The following is a 19788-nucleotide window of genomic DNA, read 5'->3' as shown; positions in this document are numbered from 1 at the left end:
ATGTTGCCTAGACCTTGTTGTGAAGAGCATGTGATTTCATTGAAGTTATGGTGAATTGATGTGTCATTTCAACAAGTTGCATGATCTCTACTTCTCAATTCATTTGCTTCCATGTTAATTAGGTGAATGATAGGAATTACAAATGATTAATGGTGAAATTCATTTATCCATACCACTAGCAATTTGCTGATTGTAAGTTTGCCTTGTGTGGTCAACTAGAATTCTTAAATGAGCTTAACTTCAATTGCTATTCGTACCTTGATATGCATCACCTTGATGGTATCCTTGTTATTGATAGTGATTTGAACATCACTTGCTTTCCTTAGAAGATCGCACTAAACTTTGTAGAGTTGTGCTTTGCATGTCAAAGCAAGGCTTAGTTGACTTTCACCAAAGATTGTCCAATGTTCCTACATTCTTAGGATTAGATTAACTTCTCAAACCCTATCTCTTTTGTCATTTTATTTTCCAAGCAAATAGTTAGAATCTAAGTTCAAGTAACATCCCAACGTTCAGCATTCAAGTATTCAATGTAAGGCCCCTTGGATTAACAGAAATCACAACGACCAATTGAGCTTATCCACAAGTCGAGACCCGACAATAGAAACCTTGGAGTCTTCTGATTGATCACATAGTTTAGCATTTGAGAAGATTTCGGTCAAGAGACAATAAGATACTTTTGGTATGTTATTCTGTGTTTGATTGTGCCTAAAAAAAACATCAACAGGAACCCAACACTAATCTTCCATGGAGTTCAAGTGTTTCAATATTGAGAATCATGTGGATTCTAATAATGACCACTGATTTGTCAGCTCTTCCCCACCACATTTTCTTCAAGCAACTTCCTTTGGGGGAAGTTAGAACTCAATTTACTTTTGTAGCTAGAGACAAAATACCCAAGTTATTGTCTCTGCTCATAGAAGTTCTCATCGCAAAGAAGGTGTAGAGGCCTAAAGAATGCTGAAGAGCATGTGAATGGGCTTAACAAATCCATGATAAACCTGCTGAGGTTCAACATAGCCAAAGACATACTGGCCAATATATTTAAAGTGCTAGATCAAGATGTAAGGAAGACATTATCAAATGGAACTAGAGGAAAGCCAGCTTCCTAGCAGAGGTTGTTGAGAGGAAAATTCCTCTGATCTGGGTGAGTGTTTATGTGGTGCATGGTGGGTGTTGTTGTTGTGGTGGTGCCAAAGGAAGTGATGGTTGCTAATGGATGTGATCAGAGACAGGTGACTTCTGCATGTTTTGGTGCTGGTTGATGTGAAATGCATATACAAATACTATTTTCCCTAAAATTTGCTATTGAAAATTGCCAAGTTTTCCAAAAACAGTCACCCCTGATATAAATACAAACAGTCACAAAGTTTCACACACTGCTGCTGATTCACAAACCATTTGTAGGCAGTTTCTCAAATGTTTCCAGCAAAACAGCAAACTTGCAAGTTGCATCTAATGATTAAATGAGGGACTACGTGATGTACAGTTTTAAATAGTTCTATTAAATGATCATGAAGCAGCCAAAATATACGAGATTTTAATAATTGCTCAAGAAAAATATACAAAAACTTTACATGTAAAGAACATTACAACAACAAATAAAGGAAGAGCCCCCAAACACCCTACACGAAGTGCCTTGCCCTACATTTTTCATAGAGAGCACTGAATGAGCAGCAGGTGCATTTTTACATGTAAAAAAGAACTGGTAACAGAAACAAGTTCTTTTGCATTTCTCAGAGGAGTTGAGATGGTGAGCGGTGCAAAGGAGAGATTTTCGAAGTTAAATAACAAGTGGACACCAAAGAGAAGATTTTTCACAGGTAAAGGTCGTAAGCCTCTGGGAGCAATTATTTTCTGATATCAAAGGAGAATTGGACAGAAAATAGCACTTTTCCAAGTGAAGAAAGAAGCAGTGATAATGAGCTGGTATTGAAATAGTGTGATAATTAAATTGTGGTGTCATGGTTCTTCCCACCACAGTTCAAAACACTCCCCTTTTATGACCTCATTGGTTCATATCTCTGTCTCTAAAATGTTTATCCTTTATTCAAAGAAAAAAAGAAGCAGCAGTGATGAGGCTTTTAATTTTTTTTTAGATAAAAGAAAATTTGGGCAACAGTGAATATATTCTGGCAAATGAAAAGGCATTAAGCACGTTTCTGAATTACCATATTCGAATCCCTTCGCACCTCTCCATAGTCACTTTCCTACTGCTACAAGTGACAGATCACAAAAATAAGGAGTTTGTGAGGTGGTGGATCATGTAAGATTTAGCCAAGAATATTGCAAAGAGCAAATGAAGAGTGTATTGAGTGAGTGAAAATCAGCGTTCCACGGAAACGCGTTTCTCCCCCCCCCCCCCACTTGGACCAAGTCCCCCCGTCCCCAAAACTTTTTCCCTTTGTCACCCCGTCCCCGAAGCCCATCCCCATGTCCCCCCATCTCCCCGTCCCCAATGGCCGTGGAACACTGGTGAAAATGCATAGGAATAAGATACATATATAAGAGAAATACCCTACCTACCCCTACAGCTAACTTGCCACATAAGCAAGACACCTAAGCTTGATTATACACCAACACCCCCCCTTAAGCATAGCTTAGGTGAGGCAAAAGAGTGGGTCCCGGAATCAAAACCTAATGAGGTACCCAAGTACAATGCATGCATAAAGATGAGAAAACCTTGTGGAAAAAAAATCCCTCATAAATGAGAGAAAGACGCTCTCTAATGCATGAGAAGTAGAAAACCCCATGCAAGGGAAAAATCTTTCCCATAAGACAGAAGTGAGACCATGCAGCCCCCCTTCAAGGTAGAATCTCCTGCAGTGATGATGTAGCTCAACATGTGCTATGAGAGCCAAGACAGGTTAGTAATCCCAAGCATTCTCAGTGGTAAAACACTCCAACAGTAAATGGAAGGTCCCAGGTTAGAGTCCTAGCAGGTCCATGAAATCTCAACATGATATCAGAGCCATGCTAGTGCAAATGGAAATGCAAATAACTTGTTAGTGAGCTGCATTTCGTTCAGGTGGAAATGAATCTGTGTGAAGTCGTGGATTTGCAGCAATCGTGGATCTGTGACAGTGTTTCGCTCATGAATTTGGAATGAAGATTGACAAATTTGAGGTGAAATTTGCAGATTGTGCAAATATTTGCACTTTGTTGCTCAAATCAGTCATTATTTGTGCTCCTTGTGTAAAGCTTGCAATATATAGCATAATTTGCAATTTTATGGTAAAATTTGTCAATCCTCATGCCAAATTCATGAGCAGAACACTATCACAAATCCATGATTGCTGCAAATCAACGATCTCACCCAGAAACATTTTCACCCAAATGAAATGCAACTCACTAACAAATTATTTGCATTTCCATTTGCACTAGCATGGCTAGAAATTTGTCTTTGCCAAATGGCGCCATGTCTCTTACTGAAGATGACTGACCACAAGCAACAAAAGACACCACTTTAATACCCAATTTATGCCAATAGTGGGTCATCCATTGTAAAATGCCACCAATATATTTTTGGAACATACGGAGAGCACTCAACCAATGGCACCTTGTCCTGACAAAGAAGGGTTCGATGAATGGAAGAGTAATCAATGAATCAGCTGATGGCCCTTAGGCACTCTACCAAATATAGAAGAAGCATGAGGAGCAGGATTTTGACTGAATGAGAGATTCTGATCTGACTTCTCAAGGTGATCACATCCTTTCCCTCTCCATCCTATAATCTGAAATTCAAAAGAGCTTAAATATCCTTTAAAAGAATTACAGCAATGTTTATGAACGAAGAAATTTACTAATGAGCAAACATATTTTGAGGTTTATAACAAAAAACATGGACAACAAACAATCTATTTCCAAGTTGTAGTTGTTGAAGTCACCCAGGCACGATATGCCTAAAACTTCATTAATGATCAAAGCACTTTGGTGTCTATAGAGGGAAATATGGAGAATATGAAAACAATCCAATTGATAGAAGGGTGCACTTAAAGCAAGTTTACTGTTGATGATTTTTGGGTTGAAGTTGAGGTATTACTCAAATTCACTCAACAGGCAATAAATTTCCATTGTTTCATTTTTTGCCTCCCAATGAGCTAGCATGTCAAAAAAACTATGCAGTTGTTTTCTTCAAAGAGGAACTAATACTGATAACCACCTTCTTAAAGACCTGCAAAACTACAAGCTCTACAGCAAAAGATATGATTCCTTGTCGGCATTAATACACTATCATTACGCAGGGCATTATTAATTTGAGATCCGATTTTAGATAAAATGGTCCTACATAGCAAAGATCAACCAAGAGAGTAAACTCCCACCTCATCTCCTTATCGTAGCCTACAAGAGGCTCAGGATGCAAGCAGCATCGTGATGACTTCTACCATACTGTGGCAGTCAAATGATAATCCATATTGAGATACCAACATATTCTACTAGCCTCAATTTCCAGTTTCTTTTCATGTTTCCTTGAAGCCTCATCCCCTTCTTTTCTGCAGTTCTTAGTCATTATTGTCATTCCAGAGAATATTCAATCCTTGTACTAGCCCTTTGAATTTCATAATTGTTGAGTTATTGTGTTTCTACTACAGTTTTTCTGTGAGCCATTTATGATCTCATCAATTGAATACTAGTAAACCCAAATAAATATTACATTTCATTTTTCTAAGGGAAATCAGAATATTTATACATCCAAAAGTTAGTATATGGTAAAAAACTGAAATAGAAATTGTAGCCAACATCAACTCTTTGACAATCAAAAGTCAAATTAATATTCATTGTACAAAATAAGTAACTTTAAATTTTATGTTACCTTCAGCTGGCTTTAACTCGAAAAGAGGAGAATCCCAACGGTTCCGTCTATCTGGTTTCTCAAACCTTCTTACTAGGTCATCAAATCTATGCAATCATTCAAAAAAATTCAGTTAAAATTGTAATCCATCAATTTTGATCTTGTTATTGAGCTTCAAGCTTTTATTGCTTCCTCTTGTACACCGTAAGACAATAGATTCAGAATTTTATAAGTAAATAAACTTAGAATTGAAACTAATTGCCCTAGGATAGTTTCCATGATTCTTTGGATATGAATTATACCATCATACTTATTTATGAATTGCTATAGCAGATAATACATGCAGCAACAAGCCTCAAACCACAGAAGATCTCAACACAGCGAGGATCTGATCTAACACTTTACCATGCCAATCTTGATTAACAATAGAAAAAGTGGACATTAAGTAAATTTTGTTACAACATCAGCATGCCTTGTTCCCTTTGCTTGTGAGATACATGTATAATAGTTGCAACAGTTGATAGAAGTTGTACTTGGAAGTTGATGTTATGACTGTCATAACCAATGTCTCCATCAACCTCTTGCTTATTCAATAAGCTCTAATAATTATTACACAGATGTAAAGATACACATGCATATGAGATCAAGCAATTTAGACTCACATTTTATCACTATATGCAGATTCTCCTTTCTCTCGGCGTGCATTATTCCACGTTTTGCAATAGCTCTCCTCTACATCACAATACAACTGCAATCAACCTATCAGAATAACAATGTCAAACATTTTTATAATAAGAGAACTGCTGAAAAGGTAGAACATGCAGCAAGCCATGGAATAATAGCTTAGACAAAAGACTCCTCTAAAGTGATAGTAGTATCTAAAGCCTAGAAACATTTCTTAAACATTTGGGTAAAAACAGAAAAAATGATTCCCCAAATATAAAGAGTAAAGCATGTACATATCTGAAACAAATAGACCATCATTGATGCAAAAACAAGTTTCACACGGTTCTGGGAATGAAGCCTATTTAATAATACTCATGCTGCTGAGGAAAGACCATAACAATAGTCGTCCAGTCACTAGATTAATGTGCTCTAGAAAATGACAACCACAACTAAAGCCATATGTTACATCCCAAGAACCAGAAGAACAATAGATGAGCTATGCAGCATTCTGACAAGCATTGCAACATTATAATATCTCCATAAGCCTTATGTTGCAACATTATAATGGAGCACTCTAATGATTAGGGATTAGGACCCCAAACCCTAACCAGAAACACTAAATTTTTTTTCAGCATTTGGGATTAGGACCCCAAACCCTATCCTAGCAAATATGCCCTAACCTTAACTAGGATCCAATTTTTTTTCAACATTCAAGGTCATAATTTGGATTTTTTAAACTAAAACACCCTAATGCTAAACCCCAAATATGCCCTAGTCTTTTGACATGATCGACCTTGGGCTTCTGCACTACTGCCTAGGTGTTGAGGTTTGGCAGCAGTCTCATGGCATCTTCATCTCTCAATCTAAATATTCCAAGGCTCTGCTAGACAAGTTTCGAATGTAGGACTGCAAACCTGCATCTACACCTATGGAGAAAGGCCTGAAGTTGTTAGCCAAATCCGGTTCTCCAGTTGAGAATGAATTCGATTTCAGGCAACTAGTGGGCAATTTAATATATCTCTTCCTTTGTTGATGATAGAAAGTCCACATCCGGGTATGTCTTCAATTTGGGCACAGGTGGTCACTTGGACCAGTAAGAAGCAACAAGTCGTAATTCTTTCCTCGACAGAAGCTGAATATTGAGGAACATTCAAAGCAGCTTGTGAGGGAGTTTGTCTTCAAAGGATGCTTTCAGACATCCAAATGTCTCAAGCAAGCCCTTCACCCCTCTTCTGTGACAATCAAGGGGTACTCAAACTCACCAAAAATCCATTCTTCCATGAGAGAACCAAGCATGTTGAACTTCATTGTCACTTCATCCGCAAGCTGGTTGAAGATGGATCCGTGAATTTGCAGTATGTTCCTACTGAGGACCAAACTACAAATATCCTCACCAAATCTCTAAATCTGGATAAGTTTGTTAAATTCGGAAGGCTACTTGGTGTAGTAGACAGATTGACCATTAAGGGAGGGTATTAGAATAATATCTTAGTCAATATTGTATCTTATTGTAAATATTAGATGTTTCCAATTTTGTTTCAATTATCGATTGTTTCATAATGGAAACATCGATCTTGTAACTCTATAAATGATCGTTTGATCATTCATTTAATTCATTCATTATTTTACCAATTACCTGTGTAATAGAAAATGTACCTCAACCGTAAACCCTAAAAAATTAAAGTTCAAGATAATGGTTAGGGTTTTTTGTATTTGCTTGTAATATACCCTTTTCCGACCTCGGTGAGTGGGAAGGAGATAATTAATTAAATAAGATGTCAACTTGCATTTAATTAATTAATTATAAAGTCACTTGGGTGGCAAGAAAATAATTATTGACTTTTATTTCAAAAAGTAAATATTATAAAGTCACTATATAAAAAGCAACTTTCGCAAGCTTATTATTAAATATATATTTAAATTAAATTCTTTCCATAAAGTTCCAAAAAAGATTATTTAGGAGAATAAAGGGAGTCATTTGGTATTCTGGATGTTTACCCTCTCGGGTGAATAACTTAAGACATAAAGAGCATAACGCAGAATAATGCCGTAAATATCAGACAAAGTCTATCAGATCTTCCATTCATAAATAAGTGTATTTTACAAGTTACATTCTGAAGTATAAAAGGGTACCGAGGGGGTGCGAGCGCCAACCGTCGCACCGCAACTTCTACCCCTCGGTTGCCAACTAACCAAAACAATTACACATAATTAACTAATGTTATTCCCGTGTACAATAATGCCGCCAACATCATCCCCCCCAAAAAGAAAAGTCGTCTCCAGGCAACTTACAAAAATGGAGATAATGCAATCTATACAATATACCTATCTAAAAGACTAGGGAGGGGGCTGAGAAAGCGTCCCTGAAGCAGAAGTGTGAGATGTCGGTGGCTGGGCCGCCAAGCGGGCGCGGAGCTCATACACCTGCTGAGTGCGTGCAGCCACATCCCGTTCCGCCACCAGTACCTTTTCTCTAAAGCTGTCTTCACCATGTGTGCGGCTTCCAGCAACTCCTTCTCTTTTGTATCCACTACCTCTGTTGCGCAGACCAACCGAGTCTGTTCGGCTGCCAGACGAGTCTCTACCTCGGCCTTCGCTGCCCGGGTCTCAGCCGTCTCTGTGCAGGCCATCTCTAGCTGTGCCAACAACTGCGCCCTCTCGGCTGCCCATGAGGCCTGCTGACTGGCCACCTCCTTCTCCAACGCTACTCGGGCAGCCTCCCTGACTGCAGACTCCAGCTGTGCACGCCTCAATGTATAATAGGCATCCCGGTAGACTTGCTCGATCTCGCGGACAACTGTCATCACCCGACTCTCCACACCGGGCTGACGCAGCCTCCAAGCCTGGAGCATCTCCTCTGTCTCCGCAGTCGGCCACCCCTGAGACTCAAAGCAGGTAGCAAAGGCTGTCGGGCAGCCCACCCGCATAAACTGTAAGACCTACTCTAGCTCCACCACCACCTGCTGCAATGCTTGCGTCTGGGCGGCGGCCACCACCCACCTACCCCTCGTCACCATATCAGCCATGTCAGCTAGATAGGTCTCAACATCCTCCCCTGTCTGTGCCGAAGGCTGTGAAGTCCCTGGTGGAACGGTCACTACTGTATCCTGCTGTGAAGGTACTGCCTCTGCCACCGAAGGTGCACCATCTCCTGGTGCCTGCCCAGCAAAGGCGACCTCCCCCGCCTCGTTCCCAACTGTGAGTCCATGTGCCTCCACTGACAAATCATCCAAGTCGACTACCTCCGCTCTAGTCTCTTGACATGGTGAGAATACAACAGCTCCCTCTGGCTGTGCCAGTGTCATCTGAAACTGCTGTGTGAGCCAGCTTTGCATAGCCTCGAGGTCAGAACGCATCTCCGTGACCGAGGGAAGGTTCGCTATCGTCGGCTCCTCCAGCAGCGAAGCAGAAACAGTCACCACAGCGTCACTACCCACGACGTCCAACCGCACGTGAGGCTCGGTATCCTCCACCTCCGTCGGCCCCTGCTCCTCAACGACCACTACCTGATGCGGTGACTCCTCCGTCCCTGACTCTGCCATGTCCTCGGTAAGTGCCGTTGTGGTTGGGCTGGACGGTGCTCCCTGATGCTCGTGCTGGAGGGGACCAAGTGTAACAGGTGTATGGCTCTGCCCGAAGGCCGGAATACAAGTGCCGCCTACTCCAGATGCTGGCACAGGCGTGCCCATTAGTAACAGAGGTGGGGCAAACAGGACTCGTACAGGCTCCTCCGTTGCCTGACTGCTATCGTCCTCCTCATCTTCCGCCTTCGAATCCTCCATGCTACTGGACTCCCTCCCGCTGTCAGGCTCCCCTGAGGCCGAGGCCCTATCTACCGCCCGTTTTCGCTTCGCGGAAGAGTGCCCAATGTCTAAGTGCCTCCAATACATTATTGGAGGCTCTCCTGCTGTCAACGGTCCCTGCGGCCATACCTCCAACTCGTCCTCCGGCACTGCTTCTCGTGTGGCCTCCAGGAATAACCCTATAGCGTAATGAGGCATATAGAATGTGCGATGCTGGAGCGTCAAAAACTCATACATATGCTCTGCCAGTAACGCGGCCCAGTCATATACGATGCCATTCATCAGCCCATTCATCAACATAATCTGAGGGAGGGCAATGTCCGACGCCCTACCCGACCCTGTCAATCTGCTCTTGATGACATCCATAATGCATCTCCAGTGGCCCTCCGCAACAAAAGTCTTACGGATTCCACGACTCTTCGTGGCTCTAGCCACGCTGTCCAACTCCGCTGTCGTCAAATTCCGGGAGACTAATTTAATCCACCGCTCCTCCTCCTGTGTCATATTTTTGGCCTTCAAGTCTATTTTCTTGCCCTAGCTGCCCGGAATGCCGAATACCCTCGTGAAATCCCCTGCTTTGAAGGATATAGTAACATCCCTCTGGAGGTATTCAAACGTGCTGGTGCATGTATGCCTGTCGAAGGTGTCCACCATGAAGCGTAGGGCACCCTCGTACTCCCGGATAGGGAACACCGGCATCCGAATAGCCCACTCTACTTGTGCCTTACGGAGGTTTTGCTTTACCAGGTCATTATCGGGGGTGTCCTGCCACCATTTTCGGCATTCCAATCCATTCAGGCCTTCAAAAGTAACATTTTGTGGCGTCACTGTGTTTTTCGCACTCATGGCAGCCTGTGGTGCCTTTTGTTTTTGTTTTTGTCGGACGCTGGCATCCATGGTGCCGCCTGCAACACGTACTCTCGATGCTAAAACCCTGATGTTGCTATCCCTATCCCTCTGGCTGCTACTGGAGGAAGCGTGCAACTGTTTCTTCCAGCTTCTTTTCCCTGCTGAATCCATCAATCTCTGTATAACTGGTTTCCTGTAAAACAATCGTACCGGCTTAGGTACCTTCGTAACGACCTCCTTTTTCGTGCGGCTGCTTGGTCTACCTGTGGCGGTCGTTTTGCCCTTACGTGGTTGTGTAGTTTACTTTTGGCATGGCTGCGTGGATTGTGCGGGCTTGGTCTCCCTTTTTTTTTTTTCTTTTTCCTTTTGCGGCTGCTGCGCGTTGCCGTGCGTAACCTTTGCTGTGCGTGTTGATCGGGCCGTGCGGTGCGTCTTCCTCTTCCTTTATCCCTTGCTGTGCGGTGATGTGCCTTCGGCGATGTTCGGTGTTGCACAGGGGTTTGTAATGCCGAGGCGGTGCTTTAATATTGTGCGGGCTGCTTGCGATGACCACCTTCGGTGGCTCCCACCGCACGGTGTGACCGCCGCACGATGGTGTCACCGTCGGTGGTTCCACCGCACGGTGGTGTCACCTTGGTGGTCCCACCGTACGGTGGCCATTTTCTTTTCTTTTCTTTTTTTTTTTTTTTTTCTTTCCATTTTGTACGATTTTTTTTTATTTTATTTTATTTAGCGGAGTGATTGACTGGAGGGTTCCCTCCGTTCGTGATAGATCTTTAATTTTGACCCATTGACTGCGTCTGGTATCTCCTTCCCGTCCAGCGTCCACAACTTTATCGCCCCGTTCGTATTGACCTCACGTATCCGGAAGGGCCCTAACCATTGGACTTTGAATTTCCCAAGTTTAATTTCGTTCTTCTCGTTGAATTTTAACACCAGCTGTCCGGGAGTAAACTTCATTCGCCGGAGATGCTTGTCGTGCCACACCTTCCGTCTTTGCTGGGCTATTTCTGTCGCCCATTGAGCCATCATCCTTCGTTCGTCCAATTTGTTCAACGCGTACAGCCTCTCCCTCAGGCTTTCCATGTCGCCAAGGCGATTATCGATGGCAATCCGTAGACTCGGCACCATGAATTCAACTGGCACCACAGCTTCTTGTCCATACATTAGCTGGAAGGGAGTCTGTCCAGTAGTTACCTTGTAAGTTGTTCAGTATGCCCAAAGTACTGACGGTAGGCGCTCCTCCCAGTCATCCTTCTCCACTCCGCAAGACTTATATATCACCGACATTATTATTTTATTTGTGGCCTCCGCCTGGCCATTGGCACGTGGGTAGTACGGGCTTGAGAATGAGTGAAAAATCTTGAAGTCTGATGTCAACCGCCGTATGACATGGTTCACGAAGTGGCCTCCCCGGTCGCTGGTCAACTGAATAGGTATACCATATCGCGTAATGATTTGTTCATAAATAAATTTCCCTGTGCTTACTGCCGAATTATCCTGGAGAGCCCTTGCCTCCACCCACTTGGTCAAGTATTTTGTCGCAACTATAATGTACCGGCACCGTCGTGTGCGGCTGGCCTTAAGAGGACCCACAAAGTCGAGTCCCCATCGCTCAAAGAGTTCTTGTGCATGTGACGGGTTGAGGGGCACGAAGTCCCGCTTCAGAGGTTTGCCCGCCCGTTGGCAAGTGTCGCACCTCACAACCCACTCCCTAGCGTCGTGATGTACCGTTGGCCACCATAGTCCTGCGAGAAGCACCTTTCGGGCTGTGGTGTCTGGACCCATATGTCCACCTGCGGGCCCTTCGTGTGCCTCCCTTAGTACACTCGAGACTTCTTCCTCCATGACACAACGCCTTAATATCTGGTCCGGCCCCATTTTGTAGAGTAACCCGTTAATGAGCGAAAAAGTCCTGCTCCTTAATACGAGCTTTCTTCGTTCCCCTGGAGGCATACCCTCCAGAAATCGGGACGTCGATAGGTACTCTCCAATCTTCCTGTACCACGAAGGGAGTACGGCTATTTGGAACAAGTGTGCATCCAGAAAATCGTCATTTACTCCCTCTGGAGGTTCCCCCGACTTAATCCGAGAAAGCTGGTCGACTATGACATGGCTTCGCCCTGGTCTTACCACAATTAAAAATGTGAACTCCTGTAGTAGCAATAGCCAACGACTTATCCTCCCCTGGATAATGGGCTTGTTTACTAAATACATGAGTGCCTGGTGGTCTACGTAAAATGTGTATGGTGTGGCCAGGAGGTAATGACGGAATTTCTGTACGGCATAGACCATACCGAGTGCTTCACGTTCTGTGGTACTATAGTTTTTCTCTGCCTTCGAGAGCAACCTGCTGGCAAAATAAACGGGGTGGTCCAGCCCGTGTCCTCCTACTTGGGCTAATGTAGCCCCGATGGCATAGTTTGAGGCATCCACGTGAACGTGGAATTCCTTATCCCAATTCGGGTATGCCAGTATGGGCGCTCCCATCAACCTTGTCTTCAGCTCTTCGAAGGCCTTGCTCTGTGGCTCTGCCCAAATGTATGGTTCCCCTTTCCTTGTCAACTTATCCAACGGGTGGGACACCTCAGCGAAGTTCTTGATGAACCTCCTGTAGTACCCCACATGACCAACGAAGGACTTTACCCCTGTGACGTCCGTAGGAGGTTCTATTTCTACTATTACCCGAATCTTGTCCGGGTCCGTTTTCAATCCTTCTTTACACACAATGTGTCCCAGCAATCTTCCCTGTGGTACCATGAATCTACATTTCTTCGGGTTGAGGGCCAATCGTGCCCTCCGACACCTCTCTAGGCACTCCCTGAGAGTTTTTAAGTGGATGTCTTGTTCGCTGTAAATAGACCAATCATCCAGGAATGCTTTGAAGTTCCCCACCGACTTCTTGTCGAAGATGTGCAAGATGATGCGCTGAAAGGTGGCAGGCGCATTGCATAGCCCGAAGGGCATTCGGTTGTATGCGTACACACCGTCCTCCACCACGAAGGTTGTTTTCAGCTTATCCTCCTCCGCGATGGATATCTAGTTGTAACCAGAGAACCCATCCATGAAGGAATAGATTTCATGTCCAGCTACTTCCTCCAAGATGCTGTCGGTGAAGGGTATGGGAAACGGGTCTTTAATAGTGACAGCATTTAGGCATCGGAAGTCTACGCAGATCCGGATCTGATTGGCCTCTTTCTTGAGGGAAATCACAATGGGGGACACCCATTCGCTTGTCTGCACTCTGAAGATTATGCCCGCTTCCAACATCCGCTCAATTTCGTCGTTCACCCGTACAGCATAATTTTTGTTCATTCTGTACGGCCGCTTCCTCACTGGCTGGGCTCCTGGTACCAATGTTATTCGGTGCACACATAGCTCTGGGGGCACGCCCTTCAAGTCCTTGTATGTCCATGCAAAGACATCCTTGTATTCAAGGAAAATTTTGAAGGCTGCGGCCTTCAACACTAGATTCTAGTCATCTCCGACAAGGATGATCTTGGGGTCACTTGGCTCCCCGAGATTCATTTCCTTTAACTTGGCTTCCTGATACTTAATGGGCTCCCCCTTCAGGAATTGGTGTGTTGGCGTCTCATTCACTACTGCCTCCCCTTCCTTATACTCGCCATATTCTAGGGGAAATATATCTGGCTCTTCTTCGATGCTCAATACGTTGCACGAGGGTGTAAATAGTTCATTCATAACCTCCCATTTGCCAATGGAAGAGGCCATTCAAGGAGTCCCCATCGTCCCCTGAGCATGCCTCCAGTTCTAACACCCCTTCGTCACTAGGCTCCATGCGGCATCCATTTCCACCCTCCGCTAACTGGTGTCCCTCAGATTCCGAGTCGGAGGAAGAGGCTAACTCCTCGCTCACCATTTGCGTACGGAGATCGATTACGTACTTCCTCCCGACGTTTTCCAAAGAAAGGGTATTCCGCTTCCAGTTATGGTTCGCTTTTGCTGCAATGAGCCACCCCCGTCCCAGGATGGCGTCATATCCTTTCTGCTTCAGGGGGATTACCACAAAATCCAGCACGAATGGCTGGGTGCCGACCATCACCTGCTGGCCCATGAGGGTACCAAGGGGTTTAATCCCATGTTGGTCTGCCCCTAGCAGGTTGAACGTAGGGGGCCACAACGTAGGCTTTCCCAATTTTTTCCATGTCGCTTCTGGGAGTACATTTACTCCTGACCCTCCGTCCACAATAGTGTCTGTTAAGGTAGTCCCTTATACCCATTTCTACCACCACCGGGTGGCGTCCGCTGTTGACTACCAACAACATGGGGTCGACCGCGGGGCTCACGACCTCCCTAAACCCAGGGTTGGTTGTGGTGCTCACGACCTCCCTCGTTTTTACTTGTGGGGGTACAGAGTCTAAAATAGCCGTTTTTAGCTGCGGCATAGTCTCCAGGAGGTCTTGAATTCTCACGGGTACCTCTACCTGCAATATTTGCTGTAAGATTTCCTCTTCTCCCTTCGTCCGTGGTGGACTTGCTATCTGATGACTGTTTTGTCCTTGTGCGGCCATTTCCTTTGTGATCTCGTTTCTGGCTTCTCGCACTCTCTCGGTCTCCGTGTGGGGATTTGGGTAGGCAATCTTTTAAGCCTGTGCCCTTGTGATTGCCAATACTTCTGCCTTCGTAGGTTCTATGTTTAGAAGGTTTACACCAAGCTTCGGGCAATTTGCATCCTCATGGTCGCCTGGCCCGCACCATCGACAGAGGTGCTGAAGGTTGGCTTCCTTCATGCAATCGCGGGCGAAATGTCCCCACTGATTGCAGGCCCTACATTGAATCATTGGCCGACCCTTGGCATCATACTGGATCCGGTTTCTATTGTTGTTATTGTTATTATTTCTTCCGCCGCCGCGTCTATTATCCCGGTATCCTCCAGATGATGCCGTTGTGTTAGTCTGCTGGCCCGTACCCGCTGGTGCAGATGTTGTGGCCTGCTCTGTGAACAGCACCTAGTTCGTGCTTCGAGTTTTCATGTTGTATGGGCACTCCTTGGTGGAGTGTCCCATCACTTGGCAAATCTCACAGAATGCCTTCTTCGGGCAAGTACCCTTTGTGTGTCCGTCACTCCTACAGTCTGTACACCACACTTCATTTTCTTCTATCTTACTTGTACTCCCTTTCATGGCTTTGAATTCTTTCAGCATTCGTTCCATGTCCTTCTGGAGCGCGTGTACCTTTTTACTAGATTCGCCACCGCTACTGCTCTCCCCGTCAAAATCTTCATCATCGTCAGATGAATATTTATTACTTTTCTTCTTCCTTGATGTTTTGTATTCGCTTTCTAGATCCATCGCCCTGTTATAGGCGTCTTCATATGACGTCGGGGGTACAATCTTCATTTTTTTCCGTAGGGAGGATTTCAATCCTTCCACAAACCATCGTTTTTTTAAGCCCTCAGCCGGCTGGCTCTCCATTTTACCCAACAATTCCTTTAGTCTCCTGCTGTATGCCCGTACTGTCTCCTTAGTACCTTGCTTGGTACTGTATATCTCTGTTACAATTTCGTTGTCATCACGGAGCAACCGAAACTCCTCCGTGAATTCCTTCTGTAGGTTAGCCCATGTGGCCACATTTTGCTTATCTACATCGGAGTACCAATCTATGGCGACTCCACGTAACGTGGCTGGAAACTGCTGTACCCAGTCATCCTGGTCTGTTACTCCGTTGGCAGACCAAATGGTTTCACATGTACGGCAGTGCCGTAAGGGTTCTTCCTTGCCGTCCCCTGTGAATTTTGGCAATTTTTGTTTACTCGCCATCCCTGGTCATCTTCCTGGGGGCGGTTGTGTCTGTGTCTGTGGCCCTGCGCTGCTACCTCCAGTGGCGTTGGTGGTGTGTCCTGGAGGTACGGTGTTTTGCCTATCGCGTGTGGCACCTACACCCGTACTGTTGCCCTCCCCTTCACTCTGACACGCTCCTACTCCTGCTTCCCGTTGGTGATCTTCACTTCGTGGCGTAAAGGATAAGTTCCTAAACTGATCCCGAGTCTCCTCGACTAGATTTCGCCGTAACCTTGTTTCTTCTAGAAATTCTTCGTGGCTCCGCGTCCTACGATGATCTGGCGACGCGTAGAAATTTCCGTCGGCCTCTGCACCTTCCATGACACCTCCTTGGTTCCCCTCGGGCCCCCCCTTCGGCAGGTCATCCTTCGACAAGTTGCCTCAGCCTTCGTCTACGTTCTACTTGCTGCTCCAGAATCAAAGCCCTCTGCGCGGCCTCCCACTCATTCGTTTCCGGTTTTCTATTTCTATCTTTATTCAATAGGTTTGGCATTAATTGTCGCACATTTCCATAACTCTCAATTCATAAATCAAAACATGTCTTTATTAATTCATCTGCTCAAGTACAACTCATGTCAATGACACTTTTATTTGAAACTAAGAAGTTCACGGTTCAATTCCCTCCTGGCCTGGCGCCATCTCTTTCCGTTTCTCGTCAGCTGTTCTCTTCGTAGCGTTGCAGGATTTGTTGTCGTCGCTCTTCCTGAGCAATCTCCTCCAGGTGGGCCTGTTGTGCCAGCGATGCCTGTGCAAGCAGCCGGGGAAGGTGGTTCATTAACCGATTTACTGTCGGGCTAACCTCCAGCGCTGTCCACACGGCACTTGGTGGGATTTCTGCCTCCGCCGCTTCTCGTCGAACGTATGTCTAAATGGCTACCCGGAGCAAAATTGAAAATTCTCGCGTTGTCGTGTCTTCTCCTGTGTAAAGTTTTGTCCGCGCATCGTCGGCCTCCGGGTTTACTTCACCAACGGGTAGGCCCATTGTGTCTGTGCGCCATCCGTGTCTTCCGTTCCCGAGTTCGTCTAGGCAACGGCGCCAAATGTTTACCCTCTCGGGTGAATAACTTAAGACATAAAGAGCATAACGCAGAATAATGCCGTAAATATCAGACAAAGTATATCAGATCTTCCATTCATAAATAAGTGTATTTTACAAGTTACATTCCGAAGTATAAAAGGGTACCAAGGGGGTGCGAGCGCCAACCGTCGCACCGCAACTTCCACCCCTCGGTTGCCAACTAACCAAAACAATTACACATAATTAACTAATGTTATTCCCGTGTACAATAATGTCGCCAACACTGGATATTTGATATTCTCCGAAAACCATAGTTGTGGAGATCAAACAAGTTTGTTCCAACACAGCCCTATGACAAAACCCTACAGCAAAGATCAGGTTTGGTGGTTAAAGATCCTCCCTAGCCAATACGGTGAGATCCATTCAAGGTTTCAATTTGCACAAAACGGATTTGCAGGTATGATTGGAGATTTCATAATTTGAGAAGTCTTGTAGGCAAGACAAATTATTACAAAAGATAGCTACATTTAATTTCTTGCTTACGAGGAAGTTGGACACCATAGCTAGTCAAACTTCGACAGGGTATTGGAAGTATATACTATATAGTGAAATGGGTAAACTCGGGGTTTTCTTGCTGGTCATTATGGTATGAAATCTGCATTATGGAGTTTGGAATTGGAATTCATGACTGCTTAGGGCAATTTTGACTCCATTTCCTGACCACCAATTATCTGTGTGCTAGATGTGAGCATTTGTGCATGATGTAGGTTTATATTACAGCTGCCTTCCTTCTTGTTTTGTCATACAAGATATCAGCACAGGAGATAACTCCTTGGTACAGCAAACACAAGTTTTGTAGCTGGTTTGCGTGGGGTTTTGGCACCATTCAACTGATCGACCAGCCTTGGCAAAGGGACTTGTGGACATAATGTCAATATTGGAGTTGGGTTTTGGGCAGCTGCTAGGTGTAATAAATGCATTCCTTGCTGTTTGAAGCTCATTGTGGAACTGACATGAGTAGACTTGCTGGTGCCACCTAGTATCATATGTAAGCTGCCTGTAGGTCGGATGTCGGAGCACCCATTTCTTAAGGTCAGAAAATTATTAAATCTCGTCTTTCTAATCTGAAATTTATTACAGAAAACTGATATATGAAGTATGGATGTTATCATCACTTTCCAGATAGGGTAAACTGTTGTGTTATTAATGAATGGTCAGTGCAATTTTTTAATACAAATGTTCTACTTAGTCTCCAATTCCAAACATCATAAACATTGCAAACAGAAAATCTTTCACATTCACATCACTTGAAAATAAAATGAAGCAATGATTTGGAAATGCAAACAAAACTTAGAGACATCAACACGTGAATTCTCATGGAGAACCCTTTCGGGTGAAAAACCACGGCATTAAAATACTTTCATTAACATGAATGGGCACCAACCCAGATTACATAGCAATAACAGAGAGCTCCAACTCTCCTCTCAGCACCAACTGAGAATCAGCAAAGGCACCAACCCTTGTACAAAGAGTGCCAACTCCAACATATATTTCCAAAAATTTCAAGACAAGCCCCCCTATACATTCAGCCCATTAAAAAAATCGATCAGCTTCCCAAGTCATATCTTATACACAACCCTTTTTATTTCTCATTAGTTGGACCAGCCCGTAAAAACTCTTTTCAAAAACAATGTCACCTGTTATTTGATACGGCATCAACAACATTTTTTAATATTGTATCTAAACATATATGTATGCTGTCGGCTGCAGTAAGGTCCAAAAAAATTTTAATGCATGCACCATTTTTAAAACGCCCCTGTTACACCCGTTAATCTATATTCAAAAAGATTAACTTTTTCAAAAATAACGCCCCATTTCACAGCTGGAGAAAAAGGTAAAAAAAAGGGTCTTCAGCAAGCATGTATTAAAAAAAATCCTTTACGCACTACCCTGAGAAACATATATCAAATTCCTTTCTTAACAGCTCACATTCATTGACAGCTCCGTAACAGAAATAATAACTCTGCCTGCTCCACGAAAAAAACGTTTTAATGCCGATATACTATATCCAAAAAGGACCGATATCAAACATAAAGCCCATGAAGAGAATCGTGTGGACTTTTTCGAACAATTCTGACAGCCCACAACTCATATTATAATAACAACATTAATTGATAAGTCTGAGCCAATACAAACAGCAACGCATAGCATCTATATCCAAAACAAATGGACCCCACGAAGCTTCAATATCAACTCAGCTAATAAAGTTGATTGCCAGCAAGAACAAAAACGGCAGAAGTTAATCATAATTTATTTCTTTTTGAAGATAGCCGCCTCGCCTTAAAGCAAATGCTAAACTTAGAAAAGCATTACTTATAGCCACGTCATGTATCAAAATAAAGTCACCCACTATAAAGGAGGCGTTACAAATGAAAATCCATTTGTCTCTTAAATCACCACTTCATATTCAGAAATAAATTGATTCAGCAACCATCAAAATATACGTATGAAAAGCACCTTTGACGATTCAAAGGTGACATGGCAAGAGGATTTGACACATGGCAAAACAAGTAGACAAGAGCCAGCTGAAGTAGACACACAACTAGGTGAAGTAGACAGGCAGGCAGCTGAAGCACACACCCAACTAGCTGAAGTAGACAGCCAGGCAGCTCAAGCAAGCAACCAAGCAGCTGAAGCAAGCACACACACACACCTCAAACAGCTCAAGCACCTCAAGCAGCTCAACCAAAATTGAGAAAATCTACTGAATAAACAGTAGCTCAAAAAACACTGCAAACTTAGTCCATTATTATTTTGAGTAATCCTCTAGCTTGAAAGACACAAGCTTGTCAACGAACT

General features: G+C 44.0%; 1 protein-coding gene across 2 annotated transcripts in view; it reads right to left on the bottom strand.

Annotated features, from left to right (window-relative positions):
- LOC131042308 (protein KTI12 homolog) overlaps window positions 1-19788 on the bottom strand; it is a 128437-nt gene that overhangs the window by 56355 nt on the left and 52294 nt on the right. For both annotated transcript variants that reach the window (XR_009372086.1, XM_059218560.1), the window contains exons 4-5: window positions 5455-5540; window positions 4814-4899 (exon numbers count right to left, since the gene is read on the bottom strand). Coding sequence is in view for 1 of the 2 variants with exons in the window: in XM_059218560.1 (XP_059074543.1) it covers window positions 4814-4899; window positions 5455-5540 (172 nt within the window). In the remaining variant the exon portion in view is untranslated. The remainder of the gene's footprint in view (window positions 1-4813; window positions 4900-5454; window positions 5541-19788) is intronic.

The sequence above is a fragment of the Cryptomeria japonica genome, chromosome 3 (assembly GCF_030272615.1).
Source record: "Cryptomeria japonica chromosome 3, Sugi_1.0, whole genome shotgun sequence".
In the NCBI taxonomy this organism is placed as follows: domain Eukaryota; kingdom Viridiplantae; phylum Streptophyta; class Pinopsida; order Cupressales; family Cupressaceae; genus Cryptomeria; species Cryptomeria japonica.
The sequence above is the reverse complement of the archived record's forward strand: the minus strand, read 5'-3'. Positions and strand labels throughout refer to the sequence as shown.